We start from the raw sequence: 19,532 nt of genomic DNA, 5'->3' as shown, positions 1-19,532 counted from the left end.
GGTGAAGAGTTTCAAGGCCCTATTCTACAAATCCACTGCCACGTCGAAATATACTTTCGAAGAGCTTTCGACCCTCTTGGCAAGAATAGAAGCCTGCCTCAACTCGAGACCGATAGCACCCATGTCCGAGGATTCCACCGATTTACAAGCCCTTACTCCAGGACACTTTCTAGTCGGTGGGCCTCTTATAACTATTACTGAGCCCAGAATTACGCAAGATGCGATGTCTATCCTGAATCGCTGGCAGCGACTTAAGGCTCTTCACCAACAATTCTGTTTCCGTTGGAAAGAAGAGTATCTTAAGGAGCTGCATAAACGTAATAAATGGCAATTCGCACAACGAGACTTGAAGGTCGGCGACATGGTCATCGTGAAAGACGACAATGTCGCCATCAACGAGTGGCGGCTCGGCCGTGTCCACCTCACGCACCCAGGAGATGATGGGAAGGTCCGAGTGGCGGACATTCTCACCTCCCGGGGCATTGTCCGTAGACCCGTCCATAAGTTGGTCATCCTACCAACGGACGATAACACCGCTGTGATGTCCAACTAACCATGAATGTGCCTATAATTCCGTCACTCACCACCCCCGCACATCTCTCCTTTTCAGCTATGTCATCAGCCAATCATTCAATCCAATCCGTGGAGACACCTGGCATCAATTCCTTCCGATGCCGCGTGTGTAGAGGGGTCCACGCTCTGCGGAAGTGCAGGCGTTTCCTGGGCCTTCCGGCCGAAAAACGTCTTCGCGCAGTACTCATCAACAAGTACTGCGCGAATTGTCTGGCGCACCAGCACTCCGGGCAATCCTGCCGAAGCAAAGCGAAATGTAAGACGTGTGGCCAGAGCCATCACACGTTGCTGCATCTGCCTGGAGCTCGTCGCCGACAGCGACGTCGTCCCGCTGCAGCCCCTATCAACGGGCCTACCTCCTCCGCCTCCGCCGGGACACCTACACCCCAAAAAGGATCCCGCAAAGGACGACGCCACCAGGCAGCATCCAGGGCCACGAAGGAAGCCACGCCGCCGCTGAGCACGCTGATGCAGCACAAGGCCGTCAGCATCCTGCCCACGGCAATTGTCGTTGTGCAAACAGGCCAGAAAGACTTCGATGTGAGGGCGTTGATCGATCCGTGTAGCCCTACTACTCGGATCCACGCTTCATTGGCAAGGGCCATGGGTCTTTCCGCCACTAGCGTGGGTCCGGGAGAGGTTTGCACGGCGACCATCCGTTCAAAAACATCAGACTTTCACATCGACGCTATCCTGCAATTGGACCCGCAGCTCAATTGCCGGACGCCAATCCGGCCGATCGAGCACGCAGCCAATCCGGCTGGGATTACGCTCGCTGACGGCAATTGGGCTCGACCCAGTACGGTGTCTCTTGTGCTGGGGGCTGACGTGTATTCTCACGTCATCCTTCCAGGAATAGTCCCCAGCACTGACGGTCGTCCCATGGCCCAGAACACCGTCTTCGGGTGGGTCCTTTCTGGGTCCTACGAATGATCTGCACCAATATATATTGCAATCCTTGCAAGGGGGGGAGTATGTTAATGCCAGATCCCATTAACAGGATTGCTCCTCCCCCACAGAGCCCGATTATGCTATTAACAGCTTTCTGTTAATAGCATCACCGCTTGCTCTCAGTACTTGGCCCTCCGCCAAGTACTATTTTCTATTACTTACTTACTTCTACTTTATCCTTTCTCACTGCAACTACGTGAATATATAACGACTTGAAGTTACGCCATTTTGCGCGCACATTATTTTTAAAGTGAATAAAATAAATTTTAAACCAACCCACCATCCGTGTATTTATCTGAAGACTCCACCCTGCAACAGTATATATATATATATATATATATATATATATCAACACATTCATATGTATCATTGGCCAATCGGTAATTTATTACGCTTTGAAGCCATTGTAAATCTGCTTAAAGCTTTTCTGATACATTTAATGCTAAATTATTTTAATTGAAGTGAATTTAAATTACATTTATTTTGAGATTTTTTTGAGAATTAACCGAATCTGTTTTAGCCGACTTTTCTTAAACTTAGTTATTTTGTTAGACTTTAGTCATTTAAGCTTCCATCTCAGCATCCGTTCCACAAGAGAAATGTAAGTTTGAATAAAGTGTAAATAAATAATCTATAGACATACTGCAACTGCTGCAAACTTCTAATTGGTTATTACCTATAAAACAGAAAGAGAGAGAGAGAGAGAGAGAGAGAGAGAGAGAGAGAGAGAGAGAGAGAGAGAAAATTAGATAGCAGTTCGCAAATTCAATTTAAGCTTTTCAGTTTTGTTAGCCATAACTCATTCATCAAAGGAAGTTGAAACTTGGTTTGAACAAAAGCAATTAAAACATTTTGTTGCCATGTTTCTTGGCTGCTTTTTTCCAATCACTTGACTGCCTTATCTACTCTCTCGCTCTGTATCTCTCCGGCTGTTCTGTCTCTCTCCCACGCCCATGTTCGCTCTCGTTTTGGCGAAGTAAAGCGCTGGCTTTTCTTTCTTTCATGTTGCAGCTCCTTCGATGCTTTCTCGTAAATTTCGCCATGGACGTTTTTATGTGTGTTTGGCGGGCACTTCAAATAATTTTCTGCACTAAAAATTTATTGCAATTTTCGGTAATGAGAGTGCAGAGTTCAAAAACGGTGGCCGCGCAGTGTAACCGGTTGTATCTATCCCCCTCTCTCTCTCTCTCTCTCTCTCTTACCCTCTCTCTCGCTCAGTGCCTTAATGTTGTTAGTGTTTGCCTGGCGCGCGGTTTTTCTCTGTTGCCTGTTTGAACTTTCTGGCATTTCCGTTGCATTTCTTTTCTATGTGTGTGTGTGTGTGTGTGTGTGTCGGAAACGGAAGTTTTTAATGTTGCCCATTGGCCGTAAGCTGACTGGCACTCGTTCTTTGGACTTCGGTTCGAGACTCCTTCTGGCCGCCTTTATTTCGGGTCGACCAGCATTGTTTTGCTCAAACGTAAAATGAAATGTTCTTAATGGTATACCAAATAGTTGCTTAAATGCTTTAAACTTGATATCAACTGCCACTCCTTGTTTTGCTGTTACCCCCTCGCCTCCTCCCCCACTCTTTGCATCCTGCTGCTCCTGGCACTTTGTCTTCCCCTCCCTCTCGCTTGCCACTTGTGTGTGCAGCGGGCACAAAGCGCATTTCGCTGTTTTATTTTGCCGGGTTTTGAAGCGGCGGCCCGCATTTTTGTTTGCTGCTCTTATGGCCATAAGCCTACCAGCCAGCCAGTTTCGCGGCCAGGCAAGATAAACACACACACAGACACACAGACACACGCACACACACACACACTCAACTAGAGCGTTTACGTTATGCACAAAATGCACGTCGCTCGTAAATCTCGCGCGTGAAAACATCAGTTTGGTTGTTTCAGTTGTTGCTGTTGTTGTTGTTGTTACTAGCTCTGCTCGGCTGCGTGTTGTAGCAAGTTCTCTCCATGTTTCAGCTTTAAATCCTCACAAACCAAAAAAAAAATAAAAAAAAATAATCTCCGCATAAAAAATACAATATGTAAGTGAGGTACAATATGTGTGTGTGTGTTTTTTCCCCTTTTGTTTTGATGATCCTTTGGGCTGTAATTTTTGGGTTCGTCTCAAATCTTAATGAAATTTGCAGTATCTGGATAGAGTATTGTTAGTTGGAAGTCTTAGCTAGCCAAGCGCATTTGACATTAGAGCTAAATAAAAATTTAGATATATTCTAATTTAATTTTGGTAAATTGAAAATATTTTCTTAGATATTTCGAATTAATTTAGAGAGAGGCAAGTCTTGCAAACAGCAGATCAAAAATCTCTGGTTATGCTTAGACTGACATTTGTTTCTCAAATTTCATAAAATAACATTAAAATATTTTTAAAGATGCAGACTTAAACAAGTAAAACTTTGTGTAATTGCATTTAACCCTATTTGTACTTGATATAAAACGTTTTATACTTCTATAAAGAATAAGTTTGAGACCTTTAAGTATACGATACATATGCATATATACAAGCTCCGACAGTTCTCTGCATATTAAGTTAGTATACTATCACAGAGTGTCGAGACAGCTTAAACTTTTAACGAAGTTTTAAGTGGTTTACACTTTGCGCGCCTCCTGCCAATGCTGGAGCGTGGCTGCTGTAAGCCCGATTATTTCAGGTGCTTAGCTGGTGGATGGTTACAAACGATCCCAGCAGCTGTCACATACATGTTGGCCACTTGTGGTGGTCGCACCACAGACGGCCTTAAAATCAGACACCGCCGTAGCCCTCATAGGCCACATAGACCCCATAGCGCCCATATGCCAGCCAGCCAGCCAGCTTGGTCACTCCGAACTGCCGGATATTGCCTGGCTGTCCATTCGCTTTTTTCAGCGCATTATTTTTATTTGTTGTGTTTCTCGGCAGCTTTTGATGTTTGCTGTTTGTTTGGGTTTCATTTTTAATGCCCGCGTCTAGAGCCACCCCAGCTGCCCCACCTGATGTCCCCTTGCACCACTGCTTAGCACTTTACTCGATGCTCTGCTACACAAATTAATTGCGTGGATCGAGTGGCACCAATTGTGAGTGTGAGTGTGAGTGTAAGTGTGAGAGCGAGTGCAAGAGCGAGAGTGTTGCCAAAATGTTGACGCATGCTAAGCCAGAGTCACACATACACATACACACACATACAACCGCAAAGCATCACGAGTGACAAATGCAAACACATTTGCCGGACTGTCCGCCAAATATTCTACACATGTGTATGTATATGTAAATGTATCTGCAACTGTAGCGGTACCTGCTCCTGCTCCTGCTCCGGCTCCTGCTCCCGCTCCCGCTCCTGCTCCCGCTCCTCTGTTTGTGTATTTGAGCACTTGACGAGATTTGTTTATTTGCCCATGCGAGCCGACCGTCTGTGGCTGGCTGTCTGTGTTTGGATTTGCCGTCTGGCCAAAAAGCAAAACCCCTCAAAAAAATACAAAAAATAGTAAAAGAAAAATGAAAGCTAAATGCATATAAAGAGAAAATCTCTAAAAATAACAGTCGAAGAAAATCTGTGAATTCTTTTGTGCTGTCTGCTGATGCATGAAATTTCCTTTGACAAACCCGCAGCTAATGCAGCTCTCTGATTTCTCCTTTTGTCAAATTCAATTCTAAGCTGGGGCGAAAACGAAAAGTTTGTGAAATTCCACAGAAAATGTATAGAGCAATATGAAGAGCTTAATGTAATGGCCTTTTTTATTTGAGTTTTTCTTTAATTTTAAAAATATTTAATAAAATAATTTATATAATTTATATTATTATATTTTATTATCATTGCGAATTGCTTGTGTTTCGGATTGTGGGAATACATCAAAGGTGGAGGAAGGTATATCCATTTATCATATATGGATAGGTTAGCCCCCATGAACCATTAGCGCATTTCCGTGTTATTTTCAAATGCATTTAATGGAGTGCAGCTGGAGTTTGTTTTGCTGCTGCAGTTTTTGATTGAATTTCGCGCTGCATCCTCAACTGGTTCGCCTTGATTGAGTGCACAATTGGTTAATTCGATTTGCCTCAATGGCCAACTGGCTCGTACGCAGTGCTGGCAGCCGGCAACCAGGTAAGCAAATTGAAACAGATTTAATTATTTAATGCGATGCTTGTTTTATGTGATTTTGAGCATGAAATGAGCCGAAAATCTGTAGCGCGGTTTATTAATTGCATCCACGCATACCCTGTAAAGGATAACAGTTGGCCTTAATGTGCGGATAGATGAATCAGTCAGGCACTGCAATAAGATAATTTATCTTCTTCTTTATATATGATTTTCTTTATTGGCTAAAGAGTTGATTCTGATTTTTTATATGGGTACAATTCATATCAATTAGACTCAAATCCATTTAAATTGTCCTCGACATTAACCGTTTTATTTGAGAGATATTAGTTAGCCGAGTATTCTTCTCTTGCTGCCCTCGACTATTTTTTATTTTAAGCCTATATGCATAAATTAATAGAAATTACATGGTTTATATTTAATTATTTACTGCACAGTTTTGTTTTGTTTTATTACTACTAATATTCTCATTTGTTTATTTTGGTTTGTTCAACTCTGCATGGGTTGTATTATGCTTTAAGGCATTTGCTTAAATAGCATTTTTTCTTATTTAACTTCGTATTTCAATTAAAAATTAATAAAAATTTGCTAAAGCGATCAAATAGAAATTTAATAAAATTGAATTTAATTTATTTAACTTTATAAATATTTACAGCATTCTATTGATTTAGTCATTTAATATTGCTTATTCCACGCAGCCAAACAGCTAATCTATTTGAGCTTGAGTTGAACATTAAATAAGAGATAAATATTCCCGGAAACCCGAGCCATACACAATATTTGACAATCGTTGATCAAACTTAGCGAAAGCCACTAGCAAAGCTGCTCGCCTAGGTTTAATGCTAATCTGCCTGCTGCTTCTTGTCTGCTCAGAGGCATAGGAATCAGTTTGAAGAGGGAGTGTTAGCTATTTCATAATTACTGTAATTTAAAAATTTAAATTAAATAAATTTAAATCCATCTTATTAGTTTATTTAATTTATTTTAATAATGATTTGCTTAATACATGATTTAAAGTCAATCTAATCCCTTTTTGATAACACACACCTCTAGCTACGCCTCTGGCCTCGGCCATTAATTTTCGCCCACGCCGCGTAAATATTTATACGCAATTGCAAATGTCGAGGCGCTGGGCAGCATTTTCGGCATTTGCTCATTTGTGTAAGTCAACATGATTTCCATAATGCCAATGCCATAAGCTGGCCAGCATCCACCCACGCTCAGCTGGCACAGCTGTAGCATTTGGATTTGTGGATGCACCCAGAGTTGCGTGTGTGTGTGTGTGCGGGTGTGCGTGTGCATGTGTTGCTTCTTGTTGCAGCCAGGTTATTGCCGCCAGGTTATTTGCGCGCTTTGATTTATGCATTGGCCAACAGCCTTCGGGCCACGAGCAACGTATTGCGCCTTGCCTTGGCATCTTGGATGGCAACCGCCCCAGCTGAGCATCCACTGCATCCCAGTTGCAGCCCAGTCGTAGTTGCCGTTCCAGTTGCACTTGCATTATTCAAAAGCCGAGCAGAGCCACCACCACCACCCACACCACCTCCACCACAGCCACCCCCACCACAGCTTGGTGCTGTGCCCCGTCGGTCGCACCGCACCCGTTGAGTGATTTAGGGTGCGCCTCGCCTGTTAACCGCAATGCAATTGTAATTACCCGAACTGCTTCCGTAAGCCCTCATCAGTGCTCAGCTCCCGCTACGCCGTGCTGAATGTGCCCCAGCCACGCCGCGGCTGCTGCTCTCTCTTTTTTTCATTCTGTTTATTTACTGGTCGTGCAGCGCGCTGCAATTAGTTCCAAATCATAAACGAGGCTTCCGCTCGGTCAAACGGGTCCAACAGCTGCAGCTCCAGATTCTCTACCAGTCGCCCACTCTCTCTTACTCTCTCTCTTACTCTCTCTCTCTCTCTCTCTCTCTCTCTCTCTGCTTCCCTTTCTATCTGTCTCTCATTTGACTGCACAATTGCGTGTAAATTTAAAATTTTAATCGTTTTTGTGCACGCACAGCGACAACAACAACAACAACAACAATCCCTTTTGTATGCAATTTTTGTGAAATGCATTTTGGGTAGATTTTTTACTCGAGGGGTTGGAGCTTTACAGAAGGTTGCTGAAATTCCAGTTGATAGCATTAAACCATTTAATGCTACAATGATAAAATTGCATTACTCTTACAAATTTCAGCAACTTAAAGTTTCTCTGTGGCTATTTACTATAGAATATGAGTAACATATTTATTTACTAAAAATGACTTGTTTTTATGCAAATATTGAAGATTTTCAATAACTCAAATTAGTTTAAAATTTGATGGTATTTAAATTGAATTAAATTAAATTTACTAACCAATTTTAGTAAATTAACTTAAATAACATTGATTTGTTGGTGTTTATTTTATTATTTTAGTCTCTAGGCAGGGATAAGCAAACTATTCAAATGTTAGAGATATATAACATATAGAGCCTCCCCAATATGAAACATTGTTCTGCAACTCAGAAAAGTTCATTAGCCTAATTTTATTCGATTTATCTGTAAATGTTTTATGTAAAATTATTATTATTTATTGAAAACTTTAACAGTCTTGTCAGTTTTAGCTTACTTTACTTTACAATTTCTTATACATTATTAAATTATCGAAATGTTATTTAATGTCGAACTGGCCGTCCGCTACCTCAATTGAGCTCCATGGTCGTCTTTATGCAGTTGCATGACTTCTGCGTGGGAATGGACGTGCTGCAGGACTGAGTGCATATCGCACATTCATAATTTATACGCATTGTCAGCAAGCGCAGGTGGGCAGTGCCCCCTCCTGCCACGGCCTCCAACCCATCCCCTTCGCTGTGCACACAGCCCCGCTGAATGGATTGCCGTGCGCATTCAGTCGTTACATGCGATTGTTTTATGCCATCCCCAATGGAGCATTGTTGCATATTTAGCAATAATAAAATATTTAGTGCCAGTGCAATAAATTTATTATCGCTGCGATACAGAAATTCATAAACATTTATCCACACACATGCACGCACACACACACACACACACACACAGCCACATACAGGGGTTACATATTATTAATGAGCGCTTAAAAATTGCAGCCGCATTCGTTGAGATTTGTCTGGGCAGACGGGGCGTATTATCAATTTCTATGCAATTTGCATCATGCGGCAGTCAACCCCAAGTTCCGTTCGCAGAATACACACATACTTATATATACATATAAATATATGTATATAAATATATTTGACGTATCTCAACAGCAAAAATCCTTTGCATACTCTGCCGCCCGCAGCTGCTGGCGACCAAAAGGACATTCTGCATGGGAAATGAATGCAGGCACACACACACACACACACACACACACACACATACATGACATAGTCAAACATACACATGATAAATTGCAGACACCTTTACCGAGGCAGAGGCAGGGGCGTGGCAACACGAAAATCTCAGCACATTCCATTTAGCCTTTTGTTGCATTTGTGCATGGCGCAAATATCTGGCAGGCATCTCAAGCATTTCTAGCCTCAGCCGAGGTCAGACAGGGCGGCAGATGTGGAGGCGTGGCCAGCGCTTAACGATTGAGCAAAGGTGCTGCGCTATTACTGTAATTATTCATACGTATTTATAGATAAACATATACAAATAAATCTACCATGCATCAATAATTGACTGCGTGCCGTGAATATTTATTCATTTCTTTATTTATTTAATATTGTATACCCTCTTAGCTGTAGTCTGATGGTTGGCATTAGGCAGTTGTGCAGCATTTATACCATTATAGAGCAAAACTAATTTATTTTGTAGTTAGTTTAACTGAGTTTCAGCTAATTGGTATTAAAAGTTAGATAGATATATAGATAGATCTATAGTTTATATTATCAGGTTAGGTATTTTTAAACATTTATTTGTTCTTAACCGATATTAATAAATAATACTAATATATATACTAAGGAAATTTCTCTATGTGAGGCTTTCTCGTAACAAATTTCTGCATAGTTGTGTCAGTCATAAGACTAGAATTCCTTAATTGATTCGATTCCTATCTCTGCTGCATCTATATCCGATCTTCAGTCGTACTGCCTTTCTCCAAATATAATGAGCATCTCTTAGTGCAGTCAGCTCGATTCAATTATAATTTCAACTGCATAAATTGGCGCTAAATGATAAACATGATATGTATATATTTTCGCTATTTCAGTGGGGATTAATGTGCACAATCAGTTGATAGGATCCATTGGATTGGGAAGTGGACAATGAATGCATCTGGCTCAATTGTATGAATAAATATTGAGCAGATTTATGCTATTTATCCCCCCTCCCCTATTGCGTGGGGCGTGTCTGTGCCTTTGTTTGTAACTGTTATTATATTTAGCATTTATTATAAACATTTCAAAAGTTGCTACAGTCGGTTTTATTTAAAATTTATGCAATAAAAATGATGTTGGCCATTTGGCAAAATCAATTTGACAATAGCAAGATTTTATTGAAATTCATTATCCATTTAAATATCTAATATAATATTTGCGTTGACATTTGCGGAAATATGCTTTGTGTTGAGTGAGGAATGCCAGCGATTCTTAAGTAAATCAAATGTCTTTGCAAACTTTAAGAAAAAGGAAATTTTATGCTCATAAATTGCTGTCGACACAGACAAAAGCAAATTGCAGCAGGAGAAGCAGGAGTAGGTGCAGGAGCAGCAGCAGGAGCTGGCATAGTAGCCGAATATATAGGATCATGGCCTCGGACTGCAGCTAAGCAGCTCATGTTGCTTGCAAACATTTGTGGCACGGCCCCGCCCACTGCCCCGCTCACCATTTGGCCAGCTATAGCACGCAGTTTCTTTTGTTAATGATACTCTTGCTGAACATCAGCAGCGACCAGAGGGGATATTGCATCATAATGATCATCATCATCATCATCATCTTTATTTTTCGAAAAGGATGCCGGCCACCACAACAACAGGAACAACAACAACAAGTGCCGGCTGGGGGAATGGGAATCGACCATTTTGTGGATTTATTGACATTCTGTGATGTTATTAAAGTTGATTGCCAGAGACTGTGCACGTTTTGGCTTAGACGAAGTGCCCGCCTCGCCCACAGCGTCAGTTGTGGCATCAACATGCTGCACAGCTCTAACTGTGCACGGAGTGTCCTGCCCGAAAGGGGGTGAATGCATTTCCAGTGCGGTCAATTCGAAAGAAACAATGGACAGGAGAGCACGAATTTTTGCAACAGCATTCGTATATGTGTGTGTGCGTGTGTGCCTGTGTGGGTGTGTGTTTGTAAACTAACCTAGGAACAGTCAAAGAGCCTACAGTGGCACCACCGAGCTGGAGTGGTGGGGTGTGGCTGTCATTGTCGTCGCTATCATCATCAAGCCTAATATGCGCATTATTGGTTTTTGGTGCAACGGTACGAGCTGCAGTTATCCTTAATATGGCTTGCATGCTGATATGCTTATCCTGTTGCATCCTGTTTTGTCCTGTTTGATCAGAAACTGTCCACTCGGCGCTCAACATGCAAATATGAAATGCAAATGCTCTGGCACCAAATAAAAAGCTCTACCCCAAAAACACAATATGGCTATAGCCCAGCAATCAAATTTGCTCCACATGCATATGTGTGTGTGTGTGTTAGTATGCGTACGTGTATTTCGCCTACAAATTTAATAAAAATTGCGTAGCGCACGAAGTCCTTTTGATCTGAGCTTTTTAATTTAATTCGTTAGTTCATTTCGTTAGTTCATATACTTACATAAGCATACACATATGTGTGTGTGCACTTGGTTTTATTTTGAAATTTCTTCCTTGTGGGGAACACATGGCGTATGCGCAATAAGTGCGCCAAGCCGCCAACGCAATTTTCTTGCGCGAGGTTTTTATTTGCCTAATTTAATTCTTTCGAACTTGATATAAATTTGCATACACCATGGCCTCATGGATTTGGTTTTATATTGTTCGCCAACAGCTTTCATAAGTAGCTTATTAAAATTTGTTATTAATATGATTATTTTGTTGTTGTTTTTTCGTTTGTCCCGATTTTGCTTTAATCTCTGATTTTCTTTTTTTTTTTTCTCTCAACAAAGTTTCAGCTGCCGCAACAGCGCACGTTTGGGTAATTCATTTTTTGTAATTTTTGTTTTTGATTAAAATCAGTTCTGATCTTATAAATAATAAATGATGTTTGAGGGGAATTTTGTAAAAATTTATATTCAATTATTTTCTGTCGAAAGCGTTTAAAGGTAAAGGTAGAATATATGTATATGTTTATATTATGAATGAATTATAAGTTAAACGATTTGCATTTCACCTTGAATATTATATATTATATATTGAATATTATATATTATAGATTTATGTGTTCACTGGTCTCTTATATAAATATTTATTTATTTATTTATAAAATATCAATATACATCAGCCACTTCTTATAGTTTATGTAGTAGAGCGCTGCATGATTTTACTCACAAAATACGGCACAGAGAGTCTATTCAATATGAAATCGAATGAGTAAGCCGATCATGGCTGAAGACTGCCAATGGAGAGTTAATATATTCAGTATTTAAATAGAATGCCAAAGTGTAAGGGGTTACTCAAGTTTTACTTCGTATTGCTTTTTCGTAATTGCTCGGCTCTGTCGCTTGACGCTCGAGCACTCAAAAGAAGGCTCATTAGTCCGCTGCGAGCGATCAAATAAGAATAAACATGATTTTATATGCTGTGCACTCTTTTGGCTCTCTCCTTCTATGCAGTAAAATTGAGATCTGATTACTTTCGAGTGAAGACAATATAGAGCTGTTCTCGCAAGGATTTGGCATACTCATGCAAAATGTTTGCGTTTTCATAATTAATTGTGGGAAAGCTTTGATTCGCATTAAGACTGTGTTTTAGCGACGAGTATGCACACACACTTGCAGACCCACGCATTTAGTTGTCTGTGTGCGAACTTATCAACTCATTTACTCAACTCATTAAATCACACTCCCACTCCTTCAATTCTTTTTCCTCAGCTGCATAGTCTGCCTCCGAGTCATATACGAGCGCTCTCTTTCACCCGAATCGTTTTCGGCTCAGCTTCTGTGTCTCTCAACATATACTTCTCATTGTTAGTTTGAGCGCCGTTTTTCGGGCATGCATACAGCTCTCTAGTCGCTATATAAGCTGGTGCACTAGCTCATTTCAGTTTGTATTTTTGGTGCTGCTTTAAATCTTTAGCCGTGGCTGCTAAAAGAAAAGCGCATTTGCAGCCGAGCGACAGTAAGTCAGCAGAACAAATGCCTTTGGCTGGAACAAATTTCAACAGATTTCCACTTTTCATATCGCCATTTTGTGTCCTCGACGCAAACACACACACACACACACACACACACAGACATTTACATTGAAGCAGTTTGTCAACATGAAAAGGTTAACAAGGTAAATAAAAAACGCTAAAGCAAAAGGTGACAGCATGAAAGGAGAATGCGCAAAAAGAATGGCGGCCAAAGGCACAAAAGCCGAACACAAACAATGTTGCAAAAGGGGCTGGAATGTGACATAGGCAACGGCGCGAAGGCTGGCAACTCTGGCGCACAGGCCAAATCTCAGCCAAAGCCAAAGGCGGTGTATCTGCGTGTGTGTGTGCCTGTTCGTTTGTGTGAATAACAACATTTTAAACATGTTAACTTTTTATTTTGTTGCCCGCGCCAAGACTTGTGCAATTTATTTCAGCATGCAGCTCTTTTGCCCGCCCAGGCCCAGGCGCCAACTCCAGCTCCAGCTTCAACTTCATCTTCATCAGACTCAGCCTGAGTCTTGCTCCATTACAAAGCATGCCCAGCGGCTGGGCCAGGTATAATCTTTTGCTTGTCTTTCACTTTAGCAGGATGAGCGCCCTTTGCCCAAGTTGATGTCATTCAGCAATTTTTTCGTATTCCCTAACCTAAACGAGCAGCTAAGCTTGGGTAACCAAAGATAGAGCCAGGAAATAAATTTAAAGATTTATGTATATATATAAATATATTGTTACTGCGATTTATCTCAATAGGGTCTCATAATTATCAGCATAGTGAAAGAGTATGTGAAATTCGTTTTGGTTGCTTTTCATTTCTATATATTTATTTTTGTGCAGAAAGGTGAAAGCCGAGTTAAAAAGTATTCGTGCAGCTCGCGGCGGTCAGCGCTTTAACTTCAACTTCAACTTTGACATAGTTTATTGCAAGGCGGCTGTGAGCGACTACCCGATGCTCTGTACTTTGGCGAGCTTAAGGCAAAGGCAAAATAATTTGTATGATACTACAAAAATACTAGAAACAAGTAAGAAAGCTCCAGTCGAGACTGCTCGACTAGGAGATACCCTGAACCCTCCAAGCTGATATTCTAATCATTCTGCACTTCTTTTATGCACACATACATACACATGCATCCACACGCACGCATAAGCCTGCGCTCTGCTAACTGCGCAGTAAGCAGCGACTGCGCTTGGGCTGCGCTGCAGTGTGGGCAATATTATGAGAATTTATTTGTTAAATAATTTCTTTTGTAGACATACGATCTTAATGAAACTTTTAGAGCGTAATCATATGGTGAATATGTGTGTATATTCCAAAGCCCAAGTCTCTAGTATTTGAAATACGCTTTTTACAAAAGTGAGGGTGAGGGGGTGAATTTAAGGGTGGGGAGTAATTTAACAAAAACCGAAATTGTATAAATTGCATATAAGCATACATTAAAAATTTGGAGACTCTAGCAATAAGGGTGTAGAAGATATAATTTTATAACTGGTTTTCGATAAGGTTTTTTATCGATAAAAAAAGATCGGGATGAGTTATCGGTTTTTAATGATAAACTTGATATGCGCGCTGTAATTACGGACATTTTAAAAAAAAATTTGAAGTCTCTAGCTCTTATATCTTCTGAAATCGACGCGTTCATACATACGGACGGACGGACGGACGGACGGACGGACGGACGGACGGACGGACGGACGGACGGACAGACAGACGGACAGGGCCAAATCAACTCAGCTCGTCGCCCTGATCAAGAATATATATACTTTGTGGGGTCTGCCACGCCTCCTTCTGCCTGTTACATACTTTTAACAAAACCATTATACCCTGATTTCCCATTTTCAATGGGTTCAGGGTATAAAAATACCAAACTGTAGCAGCTTCAATTTAGAACCTGCAATACCCCTAGCAAACTTTTACAGGGTATAAGAAAAGCGAAAAAATAAGCAGCAATGCTTGTTCGCATTCTTAAAGTCAAGTGAGCAGTAGCTGCCCATTGGCTGGCACAGACCCCGCCGTGTGGCGTGAACTGCTTGTTTATGCAGCGCAACATGCCGCGCTTGACACATTTCTCTGGAGGCAGGCGCACGTCGTCGAGCAGGGCAACTTGTCAATGCAGTCATCAATGTCCGGCGTGACAGCCCCCACTGCCTGTAAGAATTTTACGCTCTTACAGCGTACGCACAGCCAGCTGCCCCACATTTCGCCCACCCGTAGCGTAGCCAACGTGTTGCATTCCGCAGAGTGAGTGGCACAGTGGGTTATTGTGCCAATGACCAGCCAGTCAGCAGTCAGCTGGAAGCAGTCGACGGTCCACAGTCGACAGTCAGCCAAGCGTTACTCGTTACAAGATCTACTTCCAGCGAGCTGTGGCAAATATTAATGAGCAAGTGCTACGAGACGTGAGCAAAATTTTTCCAAAATTTAGAGGGTATCTATATATAGTATATATTGTAAATATATATATGAAGGGTTTGCTTATTGTCTATTTAGACTTATCCAGAGCTACTATGACTTTAAATTTTAAATTTATGTTAGGAATATATACATATATATGCAAGAAATTCGAAAATCTAAAATTATTCCACTTGAAATGTATGATAAAGAATTCAGATCTTATTACAATGTAATACATACATGTAATAATACATGTAATACAAACAAGAAGACAGGCTTTCGTTCAATTCTTAAAATCTCATCATCCAATGCATAGCAAAAATATCGACTATAAATCTTTAGCCAACTTGAAATAATTCGAACTTTTTAACTAAAACTGCAATCTCTGTCAAATATGTCCCCATCGTAATAAGTCACAATTAAAACTTAGCTCTCAATTATCTGCAGCGTTACTTAATCTTTCATTTGTATCAGCTATTACCTGTCAGTTGTACCCCATGGCGTATGCGTGATTTGGCTGATTATGTTCCCTTTGATTGCCTCAAACTTTAACATTTTGCAGCACGTGTGGTGCGCTGTGTAACAGCAGCAGCAGCAGCAGCTTCAGCGCGCCCCAAAAAAGAAACGAAAAAAGTTGCGACAACCCACAGAAGAGTCACGTGCAGAAACTTTCTTAATTTAAAAGAAATTTTCAAACAAACTCAATTAAATAATTTCAGGCGCAAATAAAGATGTGTTAGACCTGGGGAGAGAAATACACGTGGTTTTTACAGCATTTCTGCAGTCAGTCTCCCTCTCACTCGCCCATTCTTTCCCCTCCCTCTCGTTTTGCAAGACAATTTTAATACCACAAAATTTTAATTGAGCTAATCCTTAAAACCACATGCTGGCTAACGAGCCAGCTGCTAGCTGCTAGCTACTCGCTGTTCTCTGCTGGCCACTGCTAATTGGCTGTCCAGACGGCGGGTGGTTGGCGGTGGTGCAGCCGGAAGTGCAGCCACATTTGCACAGCTGCAGCAAATGATTATTGCTGTTCGGTATATTAGCTAAGTTGGCTGTGCGTTGGCAATTGATGAAGTCGGAGCTGACGTTGGAGCTGCCAGCTAGGTCAGTGCTACAAATTGAGTCAAACGAACAAGTTCAACAGCCACAACTACAACCACAGCCACAGCCACAACTCACAACTCACAGCTCTTCAAAATGGGTTCTACACAACATCCCGACTTCGAGGAGAACTTTCTGCTGAAACCCTCGAAGGTGGACGATCTGTTCAAGTTCTTAGACGAGATAGCTAAGGCTAACAAAATGGAGTAAGTGCATGCAGCCGCTACTCATTTGATAAGTCCGTAACCTGAATTTCTTTTAAGAAAGAAGAAAGACGAGAAAGTCGAGGTGGACTTGAGTGCGGGTGTTACGGAAACCAATTTTTTGGTTATGGAACGTTGCCCAATGGGCATAAAGAAGCCGAGCATCAAGAAGAGTAGTGTTGCGTCCAATCTCAACCAGATGACCTTTATGCGCCAGATCGATGTCACTCCGAATCAGCGCAACACCGCTCGGATGGAGCGAGTGCGCGTTGCAAACAATTATCGCAGGTAGTTGAGATTAGCTCTGATTCTTTTCGAAAAAGTTTGTTCCCTCCCTCTTTCTCTCTCTCTCTTTCGCAGACTAGGCAATGCGGAGTTCCGAAAGCCCAACTACGAAAAGGCTATTGAGATGTACAGCAAGGGTCTGCAATACATATCCGATACCCAAGTGCTCTACCTCAATCGCGCTCTATGCTATGTTAAGTGCGTCCTCTAAATACCCAAATAACTCCGAGTTTAATTGTCGTCTAATACTTGTAGGAAACGTGAATACAAACGGGCCATAATCGACATAGATTATGTATTGTACCACCTGGATTTCAACAGCTTGCGAGGCTGGCTCTATAAGGCCGGCACCCTCAAGCGCATGAACAACGAGGCAGGCTACAAGGAGTGCGCCGATAATGCGCGCCGATTCAATAGGGAATTCGTCAGCTTTGTTGATAAATTCCTAGAAAAAATGAGAACAGATTTTTGATTATTCAAGTTTTATGGTTGGATTGAATGCAAATACTAGCAATTGTTTTATTTAGGCATTTCGTTGAAATAAGACTCGTTTTGTATTTACTCCCCATTCCATATGGTTATAAAAAAAAAAAAAACATTTCCCACGATGGTTAGCCTAGCTCGCTTTCTGCATAGGAATATGCCGAATAATTGAAAAACTAAATAAATTCGCTATAGATATTTATGTGAAGCGGAAGTTTTAATGGTTCATAGCTCCATTTTAAATCATTGTTGCGATTGCATCATCAATGAGAGAAGCAGCAGGAATTGTTGGGCTGTGTGAGTAGGCTTCGATCTGGATTCTCAATCATGGGAGCGAGCACACATAAACATAAACTCAGTAGTGGAAACTGAATGAAACAAACAACAACAAAGACAAACAAAACACAAACAAACAACAACAACAATACACAGCAAACAAATCACAGGAAGACAACAACGACACAAACACAATGTCTGCCATGGTCCACCCAGAGCTGGAGGAGAACTTCTTGCGTAGGGGCTCTTTGGTGGACGATCTGCTCAGGTTCCTCACTGAAGTGGCAAAGGCCAACCAAATGGAGTAGGTTCAAGCGCGTACATTTCTCGATATGTGATCGATAGAGCATCCTCCTGCCCTTAGCGCCGGCAAGAAGGAGAAGGAGGCCAAGGTGGACATTGACTACAGTGCGGGTGTCACGGAGGACAGCTTTTTGGTAATGTCGCGCCTCTCAACTGGGAGAAGAGAGTATACCAAGAAAGAGTCCGTAAATAAGAAAATGAGCAGAAAGACGGAAATACCTGGGAATTTGGAGCAAATGACGTTCATGCGCCAGATCGGACTTAGCTACGATTCACGTGCGAAGGCGCGCGATGAACGCATTCGCGTTGCCAACAATTTTCGCAGGTAATTCGCTTAAGTTCTGAACTTGCTGATGCCGCTAATTGATTCTCACGCAGGCTGGGCAACGCGGAGTATCGCAAGATGAACTTTGACAAGGCGATCGAGTATTATACGAAAGCCATTGAGTATATCAGCGATTCGGTAGTTCTCTATGTGAATCGCAGTCTCTGCTTCGCCAAGTAGGTCCTTATCCAACTTTACCAATTCTACTTAATCTAATGAGCTCCTCCATGGACAGGAAACGCGCCTTCAAGCGAGCCCTAATTGATCTGGACTATATCATACTGAACCTGGACGAGCGCTGCCTGCGCGCCTGGCTAATTCGGGCCGGCACCTGCAAGCGAATGAACGATGACCGTGGCTACCAGACCGCAGTGGACAATGCGCGCACACTCAACCCATCGCAGGGGAAGTATATCGAATATTTCCTGGATAAAGTACGCTCCGATTTCTAAGCTGCACTTGCTTTATAACATTGACACATTGATACACTAAAGAACGAGAAATAAAATAAATGAATTAATTCAACAAAAAACTGGGAAAAAATTTATATAAAAAAAGGAATTTTTTTTTAATGAATACAATCAAAACAAAGTAAAAAATATAAAAATAATTTTAATAGCAGAGCTAAGCTAGAAAGGAAAAGGAAAATCGAAGCTTATAGTTCATATATATATAAATCCAAATGATATATCGTATATATATAAAAAAAATATATATATATATATATATATATATATATATATATATATATAATGCTGCAAAAAACGATTTTCGTTGATAACTAACTTTTTGAATTTATTGACAAATTAAATTTAGCTCTCACGTATTTATTGTCAAAGCCCATTTAATATTACATTGCTTTTCGAACTTTAATAAACAACGCAAACTGCGCAAGTGTAAAAAATATAGAGGGCGACAACAACAACAAGAACTGGAACGAACAACTGTGGACCAAATGAAATTTGCAATTTTTGCATAAATTCAATAAAAATTCCTATTGTCATGAGAATATTTGCCAATACAATGTACACACACACACACACACTCGCACACGCACTCGACAATACAAGCAGCCATCAGTTCCCCCTTTCCTCTTTTTCTTTGCCCCTCGACAGTTGCCCGCTGCTGGTTGCTCGCTTTGGTAACTCCGATAGCGCCTGCCCAGCCCCATTTTGTATGCTGCCCGCCTTCAACTCCAGTTGCAGGCACGATAAGGGCCACTTATACGCTTCGTTTGGAGCACGCTTGCCCACAGAGGGGAGGCGTGGTACTGGGCGGCTAGGTGGCAGCCAC

At 41.4% G+C, this 19,532-nt stretch overlaps 2 protein-coding genes across 2 annotated transcripts; both read left to right on the top strand.

The window, feature by feature from the left end:
• The first annotated feature begins 15,413 nt into the window (after window positions 1-15,413).
• Window positions 15,414-17,537, top strand: LOC149270422 (tetratricopeptide repeat protein 12-like). Its single transcript, XM_089476364.1, has 4 exons — window positions 15,414-16,570; window positions 16,628-16,855; window positions 16,928-17,050; window positions 17,108-17,537. Exons 1-4 carry the CDS (start codon window positions 16,461-16,463, stop codon window positions 17,322-17,324), a joined length of 678 nt encoding a protein of 225 aa, XP_089332490.1. The 5' UTR covers window positions 15,414-16,460; the 3' UTR covers window positions 17,325-17,537.
• Window positions 17,538-17,663: 126 nt separating this feature from the next.
• On the top strand, window positions 17,664-18,771 carry LOC149270421 (tetratricopeptide repeat protein 12-like). Its single transcript, XM_089476363.1, has 4 exons — window positions 17,664-17,915; window positions 17,976-18,239; window positions 18,293-18,415; window positions 18,475-18,771. Exons 1-4 carry the CDS (start codon window positions 17,806-17,808, stop codon window positions 18,689-18,691), a joined length of 714 nt encoding a protein of 237 aa, XP_089332489.1. The 5' UTR covers window positions 17,664-17,805; the 3' UTR covers window positions 18,692-18,771.
• The last annotated feature ends 761 nt before the right edge of the window (window positions 18,772-19,532 follow it).

The sequence above is a fragment of the Drosophila arizonae genome, chromosome 2 (assembly GCF_054131065.1).
Source record: "Drosophila arizonae isolate 15081-1271.41 chromosome 2, UAZ_ARI_1.0, whole genome shotgun sequence".
NCBI lineage: Eukaryota > Metazoa > Arthropoda > Insecta > Diptera > Drosophilidae > Drosophila > Drosophila arizonae.
The sequence above is the reverse complement of the archived record's forward strand: the minus strand, read 5'-3'. Positions and strand labels throughout refer to the sequence as shown.

Coding starts and splice junctions, on each gene's coding strand:
- LOC149270422 (XM_089476364.1), top strand. CDS start 16,461: ATGGGTTCTACACAACATCCCGACTTCGAGGAGAACTTTCTGCTGAAA. Junction 16,571..16,627: donor GCTAAGGCTAACAAAATGGA/GTAAGTGCATGC, acceptor ATTTCTTTTAAG/AAAGAAGAAAGACGAGAAAG. Junction 17,051..17,107: donor CGCGCTCTATGCTATGTTAA/GTGCGTCCTCTA, acceptor TAATACTTGTAG/GAAACGTGAATACAAACGGG.
- LOC149270421 (XM_089476363.1), top strand. CDS start 17,806: ATGTCTGCCATGGTCCACCCAGAGCTGGAGGAGAACTTCTTGCGTAGG. Junction 17,916..17,975: donor GCAAAGGCCAACCAAATGGA/GTAGGTTCAAGC, acceptor TCCTGCCCTTAG/CGCCGGCAAGAAGGAGAAGG. Junction 18,240..18,292: donor GTTGCCAACAATTTTCGCAG/GTAATTCGCTTA, acceptor ATTCTCACGCAG/GCTGGGCAACGCGGAGTATC.